The sequence below is a fragment of the Salmo salar genome, chromosome ssa19, assembly GCF_905237065.1.
Source record: "Salmo salar chromosome ssa19, Ssal_v3.1, whole genome shotgun sequence".
NCBI lineage: Eukaryota > Metazoa > Chordata > Actinopteri > Salmoniformes > Salmonidae > Salmo > Salmo salar.
In genome coordinates, this window is record NC_059460.1 from 74008534 (window position 1) to 74030273 (window position 21740).

Consider the following 21740-nt stretch of genomic DNA (forward strand, 5'->3'; position numbering starts at 1 on the left):
AAAAGCATGAGCGTGGCAGCAGTTGAAAGTCAACAGTTTGAAGATTATGGGAAAGTTGTTAGACCAAAGTTGAAGACTCAACAGTTCACCTGACACAAGACAGAATTCAAACATTACACTGTTGATTTTGTGTGTTTGACATTTACTGTACTTTTTGCTGAATTTGTTGATTAACGAAATCTGTAAATAAGAATATTGCTGGAAGATGTGGGGTAGGTGCAACATAAGACAAAAAAATGACAATGTTTTGAGTGAGATGATTAACTGGTGTCTCCTAGTGGCCACACCTCTAAAGTGCACAGTTAAGTAATTTCAATGCACACAGAATGTTTAAGGTGCTTTTTTAAAATTATTTTTATTTTTTTAGCTCTCCTAGCTGTGCCATTTAGGAAATGGAGCCAGCACACTATTTGGAACACAACCCTGCATCCCCACCATCACACAATTAGTTGTTTACACAATCCAAAAATTGTATTTAAAAAAAATGGTCAGGTGTGCATCATTTGCAGTATTTCCCCTATTAATTTACGGCCTGACACTGCAAAAACGTTGCCGTCACTCCAAGAAAAGTTAGATTTAAAATCATTTTTGGATGGTAGAACTTGTATATAAATATATATTTAGTTAATAAATGGCCACTTCAAAATGTGCTGTTTTGTCATAACACAATGCCAAGTTTTGATGGAGCGAGTAATTGGCATGCTGACTGCAGGAATGTCCACCAGAGCTGTTGCCAGAGAATTTCATTTTCATTTCTCCACCATAAGCCGCCTCAAGTTGTTTGAGAGAATTTGGCAGTATGTCCAACCAGCCTCAACCGCAGACCACATGTAACCATGCCAGCCCAGGACCTCCACATCCGGCTTCTTCACCTGCGGGCTTGTCTGAGACCAGCCACCCGGACAGCTGATGAAACTGAGGAGTATTTCTGTCTGTAATAAAGACCTTTTTGTGTGGAAGAACTCATTCTGATTGGCTGGGCCTGGCTCCCCAGTGGCTTAGCCTATGCCCACCCTTGGCTGCGCCCCTACCCAATCATGTAAAATTCATAGATTAGGGCTTACTTAATTTATTTCAATTGACTGATTTCCTTATGAACTGTAACTCAGTAAAATCTTTGAAATTGTTGTTTTATACTTTTGTTCAGTATGTTTTTTTATTTTTATAAAATCATCTTTCAGAACTAATGATGACCAAAATAAAAACTAGAGTCAGGAAGAATCAAACATTCCAAAAACGTTGCAGCATGTGGGCCCCATTGATTTTGTTATAATGTTTGAGGCACTCAGATGGCATAAGAACACTACATAAGCCATGGCAAAATGTGTATGATTTCAGGAAATTCGCTTTAAAACTGGCGGGAATAAAATTCTGTGACCAAGACGAGGTCCTCTAAACTTTGTGGTCGGAGACTGTGCCATTGGCCCCCACCACTTAAACTCTTGATCCAGAAAAAACACGTTTGAATGTATATTTGAAGCATTTGATGCAGTTTTTGGGGGTTTTCAATGAGGTAAATGCAGATGAGCAACCCTATGCGTCAGCCTATTTATTTAAAGCTGCTATGCTGCATCAGTATACAGCAGTGGTTCCCAAACTTTTTATAGTCCCGTACTCCTTCAAACATTCAACCTCCAGCTGCGTACCCCCTCTAGCACCAGGGTCAGCGCACTCTCAAATGTTTTTTCCCATCCAGTGTAAGCCTGCCACACACTATACGATATATTTATTAAACATAAGAATATGAGTGAGTTTTTGTCACAACCCGGCTCGTGGGAAGTGACAAAGGGCTCTTATAGGACCAGGGCACAAATAATCAATCATTTTGCTCTTTATTTAACCATCTTACATATAAAACCTTATTTGTTCATTGAAAATTGTGAATAACTCACCACAGGTTAATGAGAATGGTGTGCTTGAAAGGATGCACATAACTCTGCAATGTTGGGTTGTATTGGAGAAAGTCTGTCTTAAATCATTTTCCACACAGTCTGTGCCTGTATTTAGTTTTCAAGTTAGTGAGGGCCGGGAATCCACTCTCACATAGGTACGTGGTTGCAACTGGCATCAGTGTCTTAACAGCCGATTTGCCGAGGCAGGATACTCTGAGCGCAGCCCAATCCAGAAATCTAGCAGTGGCTTTTGATTGAATTACATTTTTACAGAACCTCTTGTTGCAATTCTGATTAGGCTCTCCTTTTCAGATATAGGTAAGTGGACTGGAGGACGGGCTTGAAAGGCATACCGACTCCAGTTGTTTGTGTCATCCGTTTCGGGAAAGTACCTGCGTAATTGCAAACCCAACTCACTTAGGTGCTTTGCTATATCACATTTGACATTGTCCGTAAGCTTGAGTTCATTTGCACACAAATCACACAATGCTGGAAAGACCTGTGTGTTTTTCCTTGTTAATGCAGAGAGAGAAGAGCTCCAACTTCTTAGCCTCAATTTTGTCCCACACATTGAATATAGTTGCAGAGTTCCTGTAATCCTAGATTCAGATCATTCAGGCAAGGGGGGGGAACCATCACCCAGATAGGCCAGTCGTGTGAGAAACTCGTCATCCTGCAAGCGGTCAGTAAAGAGAACTTTAAGCTCGTCTCTCAATTAAAAAAAAAAAAGAAACGTGTCAATACTTTTCCCTTTGAAAACCAGCGCACTTCTTTCTGTATGTTGTAAAAGCATTACACGGTCGCTGCCCATATCATTGCATAGTGCAGAAAATACACGAGAGTTCAGGGGCCTTGCTTTAACAAAGTTAACCAATTTCACTGTAGTGTCCAAATGGTCTTTCAATCTGTCAGGCATTCCCTTGGCAGCAAGAGCATCTCGGTGGATGCTGCAGTGTACCCAAGTGGCGTCTGGAGCAATTGCTTGCACGCGCGTTACCACTCCACTATGTCTCCCTGCCATGGCTTTTGCACCATCCGTACAGATGCCAATATGCGCAGCAGCGACGTTTGGCTACATATGGACCGTTAGTGCAATTCCCGCGAGAGAGTAACGGTTAATGTGATTGGATGTTAATTGTTTGAATAGGCTACCTGTATTTGACTTTGTTGTTATTTTACTGAACACTTTAAAAAATTTAAAAATATATATATATATTTTTTTTTGGCAGTGAAACGAGGCTACTCGGGCGAGGAAAAAACCTCACCCAAATGTATATCCCCGTTGGAAAATATAAATAGACTTTAAATGTGAAGAGACAGGTGTTTTTATTTTTTACAAAAAAATACATGTAAAAAAATTAAATACATTTTTAAAGTGAATCACATTTTTATTTGGCATACCTCAGTTCGGGAATACCTGGTCTACAGGTTATAATGCTTTTGAAGGGAACATTTTATATTTCAGATGGTGTCAACATAATAACATTTTTCATTATTTTAGAGTAGAATGCCCTTTTTTTAAGTCATCAGAAGTTCTCAGTAGTTCTACAAAAACAATCTCACGGGGTGCCATCCCCTGGTCTAGAGGTCTTCATGGATCCACATGTATCCGAGAGCTGATCTGGGACCTGAGCAGTTTTGGATCCATAATTCTTAAGTGTCACAAGTCTGGGTCAGATCTGATCTGATTGTCACGGGTTTTGGGTATTTGTAATTTTAACGGACTTGTCCGGAAGGGCCCATACATATTCGAACGCGACTGCTGCAGTAGATGGAAAAAGAGTGTGTAATTTATGCTGCTGCTCTTGCTTTTCACGAGTGGAGCAAGGTATGTGTAGTTGATTGCTCTTGGCCAATAAGTAATCAAAAATGCAGTTGACGACAGTCATAGCCTAACTTTTGTAACACACAGAGGATCTATCTAATTTCAATCAATTAAAATGACTGAATTAAAAGTTTAAGTATTGGCTACAGCGACCAAGAGCCAACAGGTAGGCTGCTTCTGAATGGAGTAATTTGTAACTGTAGAAATATTATTTTATTCACTCATTTTGTACATAATGTTGCTGCTACCATCGCTTATGACAGAAAATAGCTTCTGGACATCAGAACAGCGACTACTCACCTTGAACTGGAAGAAGCTTTTTCCTTTAACGAGTCCGACGAGAAGGATATACTGCTTTTCTGGGAACAGGCCCAAATCCCTGTAATTTGCATGGAAAGAGGACGCAGATCGAGCATCCTTCTGAGAATCCGTAGGTGAGCTAGTAAAACCCCACTGCCATCTGTTCTACTGGCTAATGTGCAATCAATGGAAAATAAAATTGATGACCTATGATTATCCTACCAACGGGACATTAACTGTAATATCTTATGCTTCACTGAGTTGTGGCTGAATGACGAAACGAATGATATAGAGCTGGCGGGATTTTCCATGCACCGGCAGAACAGAGATTAAGCTATGTCTGGTAAGACGAGGGGTGGGGTTGTGTGTCTATTTGTCAACAGCTGGTGCGCGATGTCTATTATTAAAGAAGCCTCGAGGTATTGCTCGCCTGAGGTAGAGTACCTTATGATAAGCTGTAGACCACACTATCTACCACGAGTTCTCATCTATATTATTCATAGCCGTCAATTTACCACCACAGACCGATACTGGCACTAAGAACGCACTCAACCAACTCTATAAGGCCATAAGCAAACAAGAAAATGCTCATCCAGAAGTGGTGCTCTTAGTGATGGTCCCGGTGGACCGCTTCTCCACCGCAGCACAGGAACACTCTGGCACCCAAGGGTCAGTTTGGCATGCTGTACTAACTGTTCTTTCCTGTTGGTAGAAAACAATTGAGGCATCTGTTAGGCTATAGTTATATTCAAGAATCACTGCATATACTTGAAATTAACAACAGCCTTAGACATGGCATGGATTTGCATGTACCTCTGCCTCCTGAACAGTCTCCTCCAAGATGAAAACATTTTCAGGGTTGACAAAAATGTGTTAAGACAACCCAAATATATCAGTTGGCATTAACAAGCTTTGTCTCTTGTATGCTTTGTCCACACACACACACACACACACACACACAGCAGAACACTTCAGACGCAATTGGCTAGTTACCTTCAACTAGTTGCAACAAAGTTGTCCAGTGTCTAACGCTAGCCTAGTCAACAACAGTCATGACCGGTTAACGTTACCTCGGGCTCCATTGCATTGACTCGCGTCGCCACCTCCGTTCAGTCGCTTTTGGTTGACTCCAAAGTCAGCGATGTTGTTGATCGGTCGGTAACCCCTACATTTGACCTTTTCGAGGGTTCTGGTGGAGGCGCAAGCAGAGGGCTTCAACGTAGGCCTATGACTCCTTTCCATTCGGAAACTCCCGGTTGCAGCATCGAAAGTGCCCTTCATCGCGAAGTCTGCCTCCGCGAAATGCTGTCTGCTTGTTCGAGCTGGCACGTCCTTCCTCTTCAGGACATGGTGCCACTTCTTCAAAAGTTGTCGGTCCTTAGACTGGATGGTAGTTTACCTAGGGATTTTTTTGGCGCCAATTCATACAGCCTGGCGCTATACAGTTAATGTTTGAATTACTACTTGTTGTTGCCATCTTCGTTATCTGCACCTAACCGTACTCTCTTCGATTCACTCTCCGTGCGGAAACTCAATTCCACAGACAATATGCTGATTCCTGCCAGTGACGCACTGGTGTCAGTCGTTACTATGGCAATTAAAATGGCGCAGACCATAGCTCAAATAAACCTTGTTGACGATCAAAATACTAAATATAGAGATGTGCATTTAACATAACATGTTTAGTATTAGTGGATTGAATACATTTCTTTGCTTAGATTTACTTAATAAAGTGTTTCCATTCCCCTTTAAGACATTTTACTATGTAATCATATTGGATGATGACCAGTGGTGTAAAGTACTAAAGTAATTTTTGGGGGGTATCTGTACGTTTATATTTTTGACAACTTTTACTTCACTAAATTCCTAAAGAAAATAATGCACTTTTTACTCCATACATTTTCCCTGACACCCAAAAGTACTCATATTTTGAATGCTTAGCAGCACAGGAAAATGGTCTAATTCACACACCTATCAAGAGAACATCCCTACTGCCTCTGATCTGGCGGACTCACTACCCACATGCTTATGTTTGTAAATGATGTCTGAGTGTTGGAGCGTGCCCTTGGCTATCCGTAAATAAAAAAACAAAAGGGTGCCGTCTGGCTTGCTTAATATAAGGACTTTGAAAATGATTTATACTTTTACTTTTAATACTTAAGTGTATTTAAAACCAAATACATTTGGACTTTTACTCAAGTTGGATTTTCCTGGGTGACTTTCGATTTTACTTGAGTCATTTTCTATTGAGGTATCTTTTTACTTTTACTCAAGTATGACAATTGGGTATGTCCCCCCCCCCCCCCCACCCCTTCAACCTCTGCAGCAATGCTGGCAGCACTCATACGTTTATTTCTCAAAGACAACCTCTGGATATGACGCTGAGCACGTGCACTCAACTTCTTTGGTCGACCATGGCGAGGCCTGTTTTGAGTCCTGTTATACCGCTGTATGGTCTTGGCCACCGTGCTGCAGCTCAGTTTCAGGGTCTTGGCAATCTTCTTTTCGCCCAGGCCATCTTTATGTAGAGCAATTCTTTTTTTCAGATCCTCAGAGTTCTTTGCCATGAGGTACCATGTTGAACTTCCAGTGACCAGTCAGTATGAGGGAGTGTGAGAGCGATGACACCAAATTTAACACACCTGCTCCCCATTCACACCTGAGACCTTGTAACACTAACGAGTCACATGACACCGGGGAGGGAAAATGGCTAATTGGGCCCAATTTGGACATTTTCACTTAGGGGTGTACTCACTCTTGTTGCCAGCGGTTTAGACATTTAATGACTGTTATTTTGAGGGGACAGCAAATTTACACTGTTATACAAGCTGTACACTCACTACTTTACATTGTAGCAAAGTGTCATTTCTTCAGTGTTGTCACATGAAAAGATATACTCAAATATTTACAGAAATGTGAGGGGTGTACTCACTTTTGTGGGATACTGTACCTATGGCAGCTATTAGTCTACTATACTATAGTGCAAGTCGGCTTGGTTGGTTGCTGTGTCTCCTTGCTCCCTGTGTCACTCGCTCACAGTACGGCCCCTCCGCCCGTTAAAGCGTGAGAGGGAGAGCGCGATGATGCTCTCAGCTCTGTTTTAATAAAGTGCTTCAAAAAATATATTTTTCTGCTGCATCCCTCACTCTGATCAGTCTGGATCGTTCCCCCCCGGCTGAAAAAAATCCAAGGGTAAACACTGATTTGATTGCTTGTTCTATTGCCAACTCGACTTATTTAGTGTCAATTGTGGATTAAAAAAATGCTTTAAATATAAAAATATTTCTTCATTATTGTATAGTCCTAGTTAAAGGAACTATTGGATATTAGAGCAACTTACCAACATTACGACCAGGAATAAGAATTTCCTGAAGCGGATCCTCTGTTTAGACCACGACCCAAAACAACGGAGCCGTCTTCTGGTCAGGCTCCGTAGACGGGCACAAAACTGAAAGCGTGAACCACTGCTTTTAATCATGGCAAGACGACTTGAAACATGACCGAATACAAACAGTGTCGCTATTACCTCCAAGGCAATCAAACAAGCAAAGCATCAGTATAGAGACAAAGAGTCGCAAATCAACAGCTCAGACACTAGACGTATGTGGCAGGGTCTACAGTCAATCACTGACGACAAAAAGAAAACCAGCCCCGTTGCGGACACCGATGTCTTTCTCTCAGACAAACTAAACAACTTCTTTGCTCGCTTTGAGGACTATACAGTGCCACTGACACGGCCCGCTACCAAAACCTGCGGGCTCTCCTTCACCACAGCCAACATGAGTAAAACATTTAAACGTCTTAACCCTCACAAGGCTGCCGGCCCAGATGGCATCCCTAGCCATGTCCTCAGAGCATGCGCAGACCAGCTGGCTGGTGTGTTTACGGACATAATCAATCCCTATCCCAGTCTGCTGTTCCCACATGCTTCAAGAGGGCCACCATTGTTCCTGTTCCCAAGAAAGCTAAGGTAACTGAGCTAAACGACTATCGCCCTGTAGCACTCACTTCCGTCATCATGAAGTGCTTTGAGAGACTAGTCAAGGACCATATCACCTCCACCCTACCTGACACCCTAGACCCACTCCAATTTGCTTACCGCCCCAATAGGTCCACAGATGACGCAATCACACTGCCCTAACCCATCTGAACAAGAGGAATACCTATATTAGAATACTGTTCATCGATTACAGCTCAGCATTTAACACCATAGTACCCTCCAAACTCGTCATTAAGCTCGAGACCCTGGGTCTCGACCCCGCACTGTGCAACTGGGTCCTGGACTTTCTGACGGGCCGCCCCCAGGTGGTGAAGGTAGGAAACATTGCCACCCCGCTGATCCTCAACACTGGGGCCCCACGGGTGCGTTCTCAGCCCTCTCCTCTACTCCCTGTTCACCCATGACTGCGTGGCCATGCACCTCTCCAACTCAATCATCAAGTTAGCAGACGACACTACAGTGGTAGGCTTGATTACCAACAACGACGAGACAGCCTACAGGGAGGAGGTGAGGGCCCTCGGAGTGTGGTGTCAGGAAAATAACCTCACACTCAACGTCAACAAAATAAAGGAGATGATCGTGGACTACAGGACAGTATAGTGGAACGTTGTAAGTTCCTTGGCGTACACATCACGGACAAACTGAAATGGTCCACCCACACATCAATGCCTTAAAATCATTACACAAGTATATATTTTTAAACCTCCATATTTAGTTATTATTACCTGCTAACATGAATTTCTTTTAACTAGGGAATTTGTCACTTTTCTTGCGTTCTGTGCAAGCAGAGTCAGGGTATATGCAGCAGTTTGGGCCGCCTGGCTCGTTGCGAACTGTGTGAAGACCATTTCTAACAAAGACCGTAATTAATTTGCCAGAATGTTACATAATTTTGACATAACATTGAAGGTTGTGCAATGTAACAGGAATATTTAGACTTAGGGATGCCACCCGTTAGATAAAATACGGAACGGTTCTGTATTTCACTAAAAGAATAAACGTTTTGTTTTCGAAATTATAGTTTCCGGATATGACCATATTAATGACCTAAGGCTCGTATTTCTGTGTTATTATAATTAAGTCTATGATTTGATAGAGCAGTCTGACTGCGCGGTGGTAGGCAGCAGCAGGCTTGTAAGCATTCATTCAAACAGCATTTTCGTGCATTTGCCAGCAGCTCTTCGCTGTGCTTCAAGCATTGCGCTCTTTATGACTTCAAGCCTATCAACTCCCGAGATTAGGCTGGCAATACTAAAGTACCTATTAGAATATCCAATAGTCAAAGGTATATGAAATACAAATGGTATAGAGAGAAATAGTCCTATAATAACTACAACCTAAAACGTCTTACCTGGGAATATTGAAGACTCGTGTTAAAAGGAACCACCAGCTTTCATATGTTCTCATGTTCTGAGCAAGGAACTTAAACGTTAGCTTTTTTTTTATGGCACATATTGCACTTCTCCAACCCTTTTGTTTTTGCATTATTTAAACCAAATTCAACATGTTTCATTATTTATTTGAGAGTAAATTGATTTTATTGATGTATTATATTAAGTTAAAATAAGTGTTCATTCAGTATTGTAATTGTCATTATTATTATTTTTATTTTTATCTATCTCGGCCGATGTTAATCGGTATCGGCTTTTTTTGGTCCTCCAATAATCGGGATCGGCGTTGAAAAATCATAATCGGTTGACCTCTACTCTATACCATCTACTGCATCTTGCCTATGCCGTTCGACCATTGCTCATCCATATATGTACATATTCCTTTACACGTGTGTGTGTGTGTGTATAAGGTAGTTGTTGTGAAATTGTTAGATATTACTGCATGGTCGGAACTGGAAACACAAGCATTTCGCTGCACTTGCATTAACATCTGCTAACCATGTGTATGTGACCAATAAAATTTGATTTGTAATTCTCTCTAACTTTATTTTTTTGTTTCTTGTATTTATTATTTTTAAGATTCTGTGCCCCTGAAATCACTTTCCACCCTGTTAGTTTGTAATTCTCCATTTAATAAAACCCCTTCTTAAATGTGGTGTCATTGTAGGAAGTGTCATATATTCGGTGGTAAAACAATGGTGCAAAGCTAAATAAATATAAACACCGCTCACAAATGGCCACCCTGTTACGCTAAATTAGAGAATAATATGTTGCTAGGTGAATCTTGCTCACTCAGAGATATGGCTCATTTATACTTCAAATGTAAACCGTGTTAGGATTATTCACAAACAGGTTGGGAAAATGTTTTGAAAATTTGCTCACTTAGCGGTGGGGGCAGCTTCTTGTCACGTGCGGTGTTCAGTATCAGAATGGCTGTCAGTCAAAACCTGTGAAGAGCCTGAGCTCTGATGTCATGTATAGAATTTTACTGTACAGCCACTGCATTCCAATTTAGGTTCAGTGCCTAAATCTGCCATTTTCAACCTGGGTACGATTTGAGTTTGAGTTTATTTTATTTTTACAGGGACAGTGCACATTAATCAATGTTTCAGTAAAAGTGCCGGTTTTAGCCAGCCGGCTAATTTTCAACCGCAGTCCCTGGGCAGGTTATTAAAAACAATTACAATATAGACAATCATTGAACAGTGAGCACACGCAGAGTAACATAGGACAAGCAAGACATAGCATACAGACAGAGCAACATAGGACAAGCAAGATGTAGCATACAGACAGAGCAACATGGAACAAAAAGCAACAAGACAAAATCCATAAAAACAACAAAGTGTTTCCACACCTCACAAGCTACAGACAACAGACAACATGGAAAGCGGCAATACACAGCTAGGGATTATGTTCACAAGTTTTATTGACCTTTAGCCATGTCTTCATGCATTTTGTGAAAGTGTGAAATGTGGTGCAGTTATGTGTGTCTGATGGCAGTGTATTCCAGACATGGGAAGCTCTCACAGAGAAAGCAGATTTACTAAAGGTGCTTTTCCTTAAGGGAACTATAGTCACCTCTCATGGCAGACCTTGTGGATCTGCTGCAATATGTTTGGGTTTTCTGTTTTACAAAAATACTGAGTGGAGGGGGAGCCAGGCCATTTAGGATCTTGAATACAAGACATGCGTCGGTGTATTGCACAAGATTTTCCCAACTCAGGAGCTCATGCTTTCTGAGGATGTAACAGTGATGATGGCTATTGGGCTTCCTATCGAGCACTTCGAGAGCCTGTTTGTAGACAGACTGAATAGGTTTTAATGTTGTATAGCAAGCTTGGGTCCAACTAGTCAAGCAGTATGTTAAGTGGGGGAGTATCATCGATTTGAAATACAGTTTTGCTACCTCTGTGATCAAACAATTTCGTATAAATCGGAAATTAGCTAGGTTGAATTTGGTTATTTGAATTACCTTTTTCACATGCTTTTTAAAAGAGAGGTTGGAATCAAGTAAAATCAGATACCACCTGGAGCTTCTCCCCTGACACACAGACATCTGGCTCAGTAGCATCTGTTGCCCTCTTTGTGAAGAACATGCAAACTGTTTTTTTCACATTGAGATGCAAACACGAGTCACTGAGCCACTTTGTAACCTGGACCATTACAGTAGTGAGTTCTTGTGCAGCTTGTTGTTTGCTCTTTGCATGCACATATATCACTATCATCTGCATACATTTGAACTTCAGACCCAGTGCAGACGGAAGGCAGATCATTAATGTACAGGCTGAACAGGAGGGGCCCCAGTATTGACCCTTGGGGCACGCCCACATCATAGCTAAGAGTGGGCGACAGCTCATTGCTCACTCTGACACACTGAGTTCTGCCTTCAAGGTATGATTTCATCCATCTCAAGGCATCGGGGGAAAAGTTGAACTTGGACAATTTTGTGATGAGAATCTCATGGTTAACAGTATCGAAAGCCTTCCTTAGGTCCAGAAACACAGCCCCAACAACGCCCCCTTTGTCCATCTTGGACTTCACATTTTCCAGAAGAAAGTAGTTGGCTGTTTCTGTGGAGTGTTTCGCTCTGAAGCCAAACTGCATGGAGTGTAATGTGAAGGGGCTGTTGTTGAGGTGGGAAATCAGTTGTTCTGCTACACACTTTTCAACAATCTTCGACACCACAGGTAGTATACTAATGGGCCTGTAGTTACTCACGTCAGCAGGGTCGCCCGATTTAAAGATGGCCGTTATTATGGCTGACTTCCATACCCTTGGAAACACCCCCAGACCAATAGATGTGTTGGTGACCTTAGTAATGGGGCCAATGAGTGACTCTTTGGAGTTTTTAAGAAAGGTAGAGTCCAGCCCAAACACATCTTTGGATTTAATCTTTGGATTACGAGTGTGAAGGGTTAACCCAAACCACAACTACTACAGTAGACCGTGACAATTGATCAGGCCACCAGTCACAATGATGCAAGAAATATGTTTGTCAAATACACCCAGCCCAGTGTCAACAACATTACAGTTCAGGGTGCAACTAGACTTTTTATTTCGTTTTACTTTCATACAGTTGTGATATAATTTCTGAAAACCCTTCTGTTGTTTACAGCCAAATGAAATGTAAACTTGTTAATATTAGTTGGTGAAGAGTAGAAACCCACTGAAGGTGTTGTAGTTTCCGCCATCTTCGTAGACGTTCCTGTTAGCTGAGAGCTGGGCGAAGACATTGTCTCCCACCTCCAGCTGCACTATGACAGCATTGCTGGCGGAGTCTTCAGTTCTTCCTGACACAGCGTCCCATGTGGACACGAGAAACTCCTCGTTCTTCATCAAAGCCACGACAGCGTTGGCGTTTCCATTGTAGAACATAGTGTAGCGGAAGTAATACACTCCTTTGACCATGGCTGTGAAGATCCCTGTAGCGGGGTTGTATCCACTACCGAAGTTGGAGAAGACTCTTTTGTACTGCAAGGGTGTGTGAGTGGTGAAGGGTCCTATGTAACCAGAACCAGATGTTCTTAGAGCTGCGGAGAAGGCCACCTTTAGCTGACCAGCGGCTATGTCCTTCTTTAATTTTTTCAGTTGTTTTTCTTGAGCTTTGTTCACACTGTTCAGTTTGTCCACCTGGCTCTCGCTGACTTGTAGCCTGGTCTCCACAGCTCCTAGCTTCTGATCCATGGTGTCTAGTTTCACCTTCAGCACAGCCAGCTCACTGATGAAGGAGCAGGTTTCAAGCTGACTGTTAGATAAACTGGTCCCCTCACCTTGTGCCCCAGACAGTGTGAGGCACAAAGACAGCATTAGTAGGACAACAACCTTCATTCTTAACTTTTTCATTCTCTTATGTCAAGTGTTGAGCAGCGAGTTGAAGTCTTCAGGAACTATGTGCAGTCAATGAGGGGGATTTTTCTCATATATAGGGAGGTTCTTTGGCACATGGATGAGGAAAGTTAAGATAAGAGAGCGAGGTCATCCCTCCCAATTACTGGAATATACTAGAATCAATGTTAAGCGGTCAGTCCTCACCAGGGTTGCAAAATATCAGTTCCAGAATTTATTATAACATTTTTTTTTCTATGAAAACTCTGAATTCATTTTATTTTTCAGTAGGACTTTATTAAGCTATTTATCAAAAAAAATGTGTTATGTTTTAACTTGTGGATGAGGAACTTTGATTTGAAAATAGGTTGTCCCTTAACCTCTTACCCCGGTGGGCTTAAACAGTGGTCCACACAGAGCATTTCTTGGTAATCTTAAACAAATCTACACACCTTACACACATTATGGGTTTAAATTGAAGAAGGTACCTGTACAATGTCTGATATAGAGTTTACACTTTATTACATACATCACAGAAGACAGAAATATAACACAATGCCTAGTTTGTTTGTTTATTGAGCTGTACACTCAGGTGACTATTCAAAGATGCTCAGCTGGTCAATATTCCCATCCAGTGATTCCCCAACATCTTGTTAACATGTGCTCTGAAAATGGAGCAGATATCTTATACCAATCTGACTGTATATGCTTCTATCCATAACAAGGTTTAGACGTCTTTAAGGTTTCAACCTCCCAAATGTCACATTGTGTAAAATCTTTCAATTCATTCCTATAACTTATATGACCGCATTCTTATGGCCAAAATGACCAGCTGCTATGTCCTTCAATGTCTTCAGTTATTCTTCTTCCGAGGGGGACCAGGGGCATTTCGGAACGGGTCCAACTTTTTGGACCCGGGAAGAACTCTATCCCAGAACCTGGACAACTTCTTGTCGCGTGCGGTGTTACATTTCAGAATGGCTGTCAGTCAAAACCTATACAGTGCTGTGAAGAGCCTGAGCTCTGACTTCATGTATAGCATGTTACTGTACAGCCACTGCATTCCAATGTAGGTTATCGGTGCCCAAGTCTGCCATTTTCAACCCGGGTACGAGTGTGAAGGGTTAACCCAAACCACAACTACTACAGTAGATTGACCTTTGATCAGGGCACCAGTCACAATGATGCAAGAAATATGTTTGTCAAATACACCCAGCCCAGTGTCAACATTACAGTTCAGAGTGCAACTAGACTTTTTATTTAGTTTTACTTGTTGTGAGAATTTCTGGGAAACATTGTTTATAGCCAAATGAACTGTAAACGTGTTCATAATAGTTGAAGAGTAGAAACCCATTGAAGGTGTTGTAGTTCCTAGAATCTTCGTAGACTCTTCTGTTGGCCAAGAGCCTGGCCTAGACATTGTCTCCCAGCTGCACTATAGCAGCATTGTTGTTTGAAGAGCATGCATCCTCTCGCAGCGTGACAGGTGATATTCCCCCCCAAACTCTATGCCTGGGCTTTTCCAACCTTGTTCATGCAGCTACCCAGTGCTTTATTTGGGAAACTAAGGTAAGTCTGTTCGGGAACCTTGATAGTAACATGTTTTCACAATGAAACACATTTAAACTGTTGAAAGCCCCTCTGTGTGCTTGAGAAAGGAATGAAGGAGAGAGGGGAGGAGATGGAAATGCACGGTGGTGAGATATTCTGTAGCTAAAGGTAATGTCAGCCTATTAATAATGAAAATATAAAAAATGCCCTAATACTAGGCTATTGAAATACAAATTCACTATAATTATAGGCTAACTCTGTAAGCTGCCCTGCACAATCAATGAACCAACAGCATCGCTTAGGCCTATATGTTCTCTGCCAGACTCATGGATAGAACGTTTGGAGCGTAGAATAAGGTAACCAGTCCATTCAGTATACATAATAGTACAATCCACAAGACGATTTACTAGAATTTGTTTAATTTTGGAGTATATGTTAAACCAATTATATACCAAAGACATCTTAAATCAGTGAATTTATTTTTTGCCGCGCGTAATATGTGGGTGGCAATGTATTGTATAACGACACAACCATTATTTAATTCAGGGTTTTGTCAGACTTTGGCTCGTACTGTATGGATAAGCTCTGTGTATGGGTGTTTAGAATGAATCACCTTTAGAAAGCGCTGTCCATTTTGTTGTTAGGCTTTGAAACAACGACCATGCTTTCCATTCTTTCAACCTGTTGACTTTCTTCAAATTTATCAATCACAGTGAGGTGATTTTTTTTTTTTTTAAACTTGTAACTTTTTTTTTAAAGCAAGATACTGTTTTGATAAGTGTTAGAATTTGTTTTGAAGTTAGAGGGACAGTAGCGCCCTGAGTACCAGGCTATTAGCGACCTGATGGTCGTTAACGAGTTGGGGACAACCAAGCATGTCCAGAGTGCATAAGAGGAGATTACCGTGACTCAATGGTCATGTGGAATTTTACTGCTATCAAGACTCCTGGGTGCTGGTGTGTCGGTAATACGGTCACCACAAGTGACCAAAGGTGGAAAACACTGCTCTATTCCACCCACATGATAAAATACCTGTTTAGAAGGTCTTGTAAATACATTGTGTACTTCTCTCTTGTAGGTAAAGAAGGCTTTCTTCGCCTTGGTTGCCAACGGGGTGCGGGCAGCCCCGCTATGGGAGACGAAGAAGCAGAGCTTTGTCGGTAAGTGGGAAATGTCTCTGCTCTATCATTCTTCTCTCTCCTCCACATCCTTAACCTTCTTTAGACGATGCATTGCTTCCTTTCTCTCCATCCTTTGTCGGCTCTCTTGCCTCCATCCTGTCTTTCCCTCGCTTCCCCTTGAACCCGGCGGGCTCCTCTACTCTCCTCGTATCTGGGCCAGCATAGTGCAGACAGATATAATACTGTTTGCTCCTCTACTCTCCTCGTATCTGGGCCAGCGTAGTGCAGACGGATGTAATACTGTTTGCTCCTCTACTCTCCTCGTATCTGGGCCAGCGTAGTGCAGACAGATGTAATACTGTTTGCTCCTCTACTCTCCTCGTATCTGGGCCAGCGTAGTGCAGACAGATATAATACTGTTCGCTCCTCTACTCTCCTCGTATCTGGGCCAGCGTAGTGCAGACAGATATAATACTGTTTGCTCCTCTACTCTCCTCGTATCTGGGCCAGCGTAGTGCAGACAGATATAATACTGTTTGCTCCTCTACTCTCCTCGTATCTGGGCCAGCGTAGTGCAGACAGATATAATACTGTTCGCTCCTCTACTCTCCTCGTATCTGGGCCAGCGTAGTGCAGACAGATATAATACTGTTCGCTCCTCTACTCTCCTCGTATCTGGGCCAGCGTAGTGCAGACAGATATAATACTGTTCGCTCCTCTACTCTCCTCGTATCTGGGCCAGCGTAGTGCAGACAGATATAATACTGTTTGCTCCTCTACTCTCCTCGTATCTGGGCCAGCGTAGTGCAGACAGATATAATACTGTTAGCTCCTCTACTCTCCTCGTATCTGGGCCAGCGTAGTGCAGACAGATATAATACTGTTCGCTCCTCTACTCTCCTCGTATCTGGGCCAGCGTAGTGCAGACAGATATAATACTGTTTGCTCCTCTACTCTCCTCGTATCTGGGCCAGCGTAGTGCATCTCTCGCCGGCTCTGAGAACAATAACACAGACTATTTTTACTGTATTGCTCTGTTTTTCAACAATTGGTTGAACAATAAAGCTAAGTGCCCACCTATGGTTAGGGGACACCCATCTTGTGTAGCTGTCCCGTCTGCAACAAAAGGATGTGAGTGTAGAGCCTGACGTCTCCCTGCAACCTTCCACGCATCAGAAATCAAGCCCACTTGTCCGATAGAGCGAGATGCACAGAGATGCACTTTACTGAGAATCAAGCCCTGTGTTCCACTCCACTGTTCCGTCTCACCTCTAGGCGATACTGATGTCAATGAGGAGTGCGTGTGTGGAACAGTGTCACAGAAATAGGCCCTGGTCTCGTATCTGCCAAATGTCTCTTCTGTTCTACCTGTACCCACCTCCCTCCACGCTGCTCCTTCTGTTCTACCTGTACCCACCTCCCTCCCTCCACGCTGCTCCTTCTGTTCTACCTGGACCCACCTCCCTCCCTCCACGCTGCTCCTTCTGTTCTACCTGGACCCACCTCCCTCCCTCCACGCTGCTCCTTCTGTTCTACCTGTACCCACCTCCCTCCACGCTGCTCCTTCTGTTCTACCTGTACCCACCTCCCTCCACGCTGCTCCTTCTGTTCTACCTGTACCCACCTCCCTCCCTCCACGCTGCTCCTTCTGTTCTACCTGGACCCACCTCCCTCCCTCCACGCTGCTCCTTCTGTTCTACCTGGACCCACCTCCCTCCCTCCACGCTGCTCCTTCTGTTCTACCTGGACCCACCTCCCTCCCTCCACGCTGCTCCTTCTGTTCTACCTGTACCCACCTCCCTCCCTCCACGCTGCTCCTTCTGTTCTACCTGTACCCACCTCCCTCCCTCCACGCTGCTCCTTCTGTTCTACCTGGACCCACCTCCCTCCACGCTGCTCCTTCTGTTCTACCTGTACCCACCTCCCTCCACGCTGCTCCTTCTGTTCTACCTGGACCCACCTCCCTCCCTCCACGCTGCTCCTTCTGTTCTACCTGGACCCACCTCCCTCCCTCCACGCTGCTCCTTCTGTTCTACCTGTACCCACCTCCCTCCCTCCACGCTGCTCCTTCTGTTCTACCTGTACCCACCTCCCTCCACGCTGCTCCTTCTGTTCTACCTGTACCCACCTCCCTCCCTCCACGCTGCTCCTTCTGTTCTACCTGGACCCACCTCCCTCCCTCCACGCTGCTCCTTCTGTTCTACCTGGACCCTCCCCGATGCTCCTTCTGTTCTACCTGGACCCACCTCCCTCCCTCCACGCTGCTCCTTCTGTTCTACCTGGACCCACCTCCCTCCACGCTGCTCCTTCTGTTCTACCTGGACCCCCTCCACGCTGCTCCTTCTGTTCTACCTGGACCCACCTCCCTCCCTCCACGCTGCTCCTTCTGTTCTACCTGGACCCACCTCCCTCCCTCCACGCTGCTCCTTCTGTTCTACCTGGACCCACCTCCCTCCCCTCCACGCTGCTCCTTCTGTTCTACCTGGACCCACCTCCCTCCCTCCACGCTGCTCCTTCTGTTCTACCTGGACCCACCTCCCTCCCTCCACGCTGCTCCTTCTGTTCTACCTGGACCCACCTCCCTCCCTCCACGCTGCTCCTTCTGTTCTACCTGGACCCACCTCCCTCCCTCCACGCTGCTCCTTCTGTTCTACCTGTACCCACCTCCCTCCCTCCACGCTGCTCCTTCTGTTCTACCTGTACCCACCTCCCTCCCTCCACGCTGCTCCTTCTGTTCTACCTGTACCCACCTCCCTCCCTCCACGCTGCTCCTTCTGTTCTACCTGTACCCACCTCCCTCCACGCTGCTCCTTCTGTTCTACCTGGACCCACCTCCCTCCCTCCACGCTGCTCCTTCTGTTCTACCTGGACCCACCTCCCTCCCTCCCCGCTGCTCCTTCTGTTCTACCTGGACCCACCTCCCTCCCTCCCCGCTGCTCCTTCTGTTCTACCTGGACCCACCTCCCTCCCTCCACGCTGCTCCTTCTGTTCTACCTGGACCCACCTCCCTCCCTCCACGCTGCTCCTTCTGTTCTACCTGGACCCACCTCCCTCCCTCCACGCTGCTCCTTCTGTTCTACCTGGACCCTCCCCGCTGCTCCTTCTGTTCTACCTGGACCCACCCCGCTGCTCCTTCTGTTCTACCTGGACCCACCCCGATGCTCCTTCTGTTCTACCTGGACCCTCCCCGATGCTCCTTCTGTTCTACCTGGACCCACCCCGCTGCTCCTTCTGTTCTACCTGGACCCTCCCCGCTGCTCCTTCTGTTCTACCTGGACCCACCCCGCTGCTCCTTCTGTTCTACCTGGACCCTCCCCGCTGCTCCTTCTGTTCTACCTGGACCCTCCCCGATGCTCCTTCTGTTCTACCTGGACCCTCCCCGCTGCTCCTTCTGTTCTACCTGGACCCACCCCGCTGCTCCTTCTGTTCTACCTGGACCCACCCCGCTGCTCCTTCTGTTCTACCTGGACCCACCCCGCTGCTCCTTCTGTTCTACCTGGACCCACCCCGATGCTCCTTCTGTTCTACCTGGACCCTCCCCGATGCTCCTTCTGTTCTACCTGGACCCTCCCCGATGCTCCTTCTGTTCTACCTGGACCCTCCCCGCTGCTCCTTCTGTTCTACCTGGACCCTCCCCGCTGCTCCTTCTGTTCTACCTGGACCCTCCCCGATGCTCCTTCTGTTCTACCTGGACCCTCCCCGATGCTCCTTCTGTTCTACCTGGACCCTCCCCGCTGCTCCTTCTGTTCTACCTGTTCTTTTTTATAGTACTATCCTCAGTACCAGTGAGTGTATGTGCTAGGTGAAATCCAACACCTATGCAATGTGAATTATCACTGAACAAGGCCTTTCTCTGTCTCTCTCTAGGAATGTTAACCATCACAGACTTCATCAACATCCTCCACAGATACTACAAGTCTCCCATGGTACGTGACCTCTCATGAAACAGATACAAATGAGTCCTGGGTTGTGTTCATTAGGGCTTGCATTGGAAAAAATTATCTAAAATGAGTCTCCAATTGAAGAAATCCAAGTTTTTGTTCGTCCCTGATTCAGTCCATAATACTGAACACGACCGTAGTTTGAAATGGTATGGCTTCAACTTCCTATTGTCACCAAGGCCAGCGATGTGGACTGACAGTAAAATGCAGCGATATATAGTGGGAGGCTTATCCAGCCTCCATCTCAGGCACTATGTGCTGTGTCATGGAGCTTTAAAGGCAGAGCGGAGAGGGACATCATTAATCATCAGGTCATGAGTAGGGCTGTTACAGTGACCGTATTACTGCCACACCGGTGGTCACGAGTCATGACGGCTGTCAAATTCCACGTGACCGTTTAGTCACGGTAATTAGGCTTCTCCAAGCTCTGATGCTGCTGATGGTCATTAGTGGCCTACCAAACTTGCTAACTGCCTGGTACTCAGCACTCTATTGTCCCTCTAATCACTCTGACATCAATGCAAATGTAATCAAAAATCGAATCAAACACTTGAGAGCCCATGAGCTCGTGTTGCACAACATTTCTATAGGCTTTGAAATTGCGTGAGAACAGAGTGATGGCCTCTATTAAAAAGAGGAGGGTCCCATCAGCTTTCTATAGGCTAGGCCTAGTATATTTATTTCAACTTTCCTAATATTAAGCACATTCACTTTACAACAGTCTACCTTGCTGGCATGAAAATGAACCACGGGAAAAGCGTCCTCCATTCACTATTTGAAAGCATAGATATGTATTTTTTTCCGCTGCCTCTGTTTCGAGACAGGTGCATGACAATGGTCCATTCGAAATAAATAAATTCACACACATACTAAATAATGTTACTTCATAATAAAAGCAGTGGATGCGTAATCGAATTTGTGGTCATACTGACCAGCTCAAATAAACAGCAGCGTGCTATATGGCAGACAAAACCAAACTCATCTCTCAGCATGTCCAGCCCACTCATTATCTCAGCCAATCATGGCGGGAAGGTTGCTGGCTTTGTCTGTGGCCAAACCAACTAGGCTTGTAATTGAAAAATTTTTCCCCCCCCTATTTACATATGGCATACAAATTTTAAGCCACATGAAAGTAAGTCTAAATTAAGCATATAGGAGTACCTGTTTCTTTGTTTACCGCTCAATACAGAATAGCCGCATGTGCGCACTCAAATCGTTTGGAGAAAATACCCTTTCTATTTTATTCAGCTACATTCAATTGTATTCTTCAATCTATAAAATAATGCCACGGAATTCTAAGCAAATCTTGTCTGCTAAATGAACTAGTATAGCCCACAGCCATATGGCATATCCAGATCAGGGCCTGCTAAATGAACTAGTATAGCCCACAGCCATATGGCATATCCAGATCAGGGCCTGCTAAATGAACTAGTATAGCCCACAGCCATATGGCATAGCCAGATCAGGACCTGCTAAATGAACTAGTATAGCCCACAGCCATATGGCATATCCAGATCAGGACCTGCTAAATGAACTAGTATAGCCCACAGCCATATGGCATATCCAGATCAGGGCCTGCTAAATGAACTAGTATAGCCCATATGGCATACTCTAATGAACTAGTATACACAGCATGGCATATCCAGATCAGGACCTGCTAAATGAACTAGTATAGCCCACAGCCATATGGCATATCCAGATCAGGACCTGCTAAATGAACTAGTATAGCCCACAGCCATATGGCATATCCAGATCAGGGCCTAACGTAAGGACAACGCAGTATGCCATTTTGTTCTTCTGAAATAGTCTACATTTTCTTCATAAAATGTGTCTTTAGAGCTGTCTAAAATAAATAATGGATTTATTGTGATGGTGTAGGCTATATTACATGGAT

General features: G+C 44.3%; 2 protein-coding genes across 9 annotated transcripts in view; one reads left to right on the forward strand and one right to left on the reverse strand.

Moving 5' to 3' along the window:
• The window catches only part of prkag2a (protein kinase, AMP-activated, gamma 2 non-catalytic subunit a), a 157431-nt gene that overhangs the window by 123314 nt on the left and 12377 nt on the right, over positions 1-21740 (forward strand). For all 8 annotated transcript variants that reach the window (XM_045702715.1, XM_014159648.2, XM_014159651.2 and 5 more), the window contains 2 exons: positions 15863-15944; positions 19773-19831. In XM_045702715.1, coding sequence (XP_045558671.1) covers positions 15863-15944; positions 19773-19831 — 141 coding nt within the window. The remainder of the gene's footprint in view (positions 1-15862; positions 15945-19772; positions 19832-21740) is intronic.
• On the reverse strand, positions 12440-13317 carry LOC106579598 (complement C1q-like protein 3). The gene has a single exon (XM_014159657.2). It carries the CDS (start codon positions 13249-13251, stop codon positions 12550-12552), a length of 702 nt encoding a protein of 233 aa, XP_014015132.1. The 5' UTR covers positions 13252-13317; the 3' UTR covers positions 12440-12549.

Coding starts and splice junctions, on each gene's coding strand:
- LOC106579598 (XM_014159657.2), bottom strand. CDS start 13,251: ATGAAAAAGTTAAGAATGAAGGTTGTTGTCCTACTAATGCTGTCTTTG.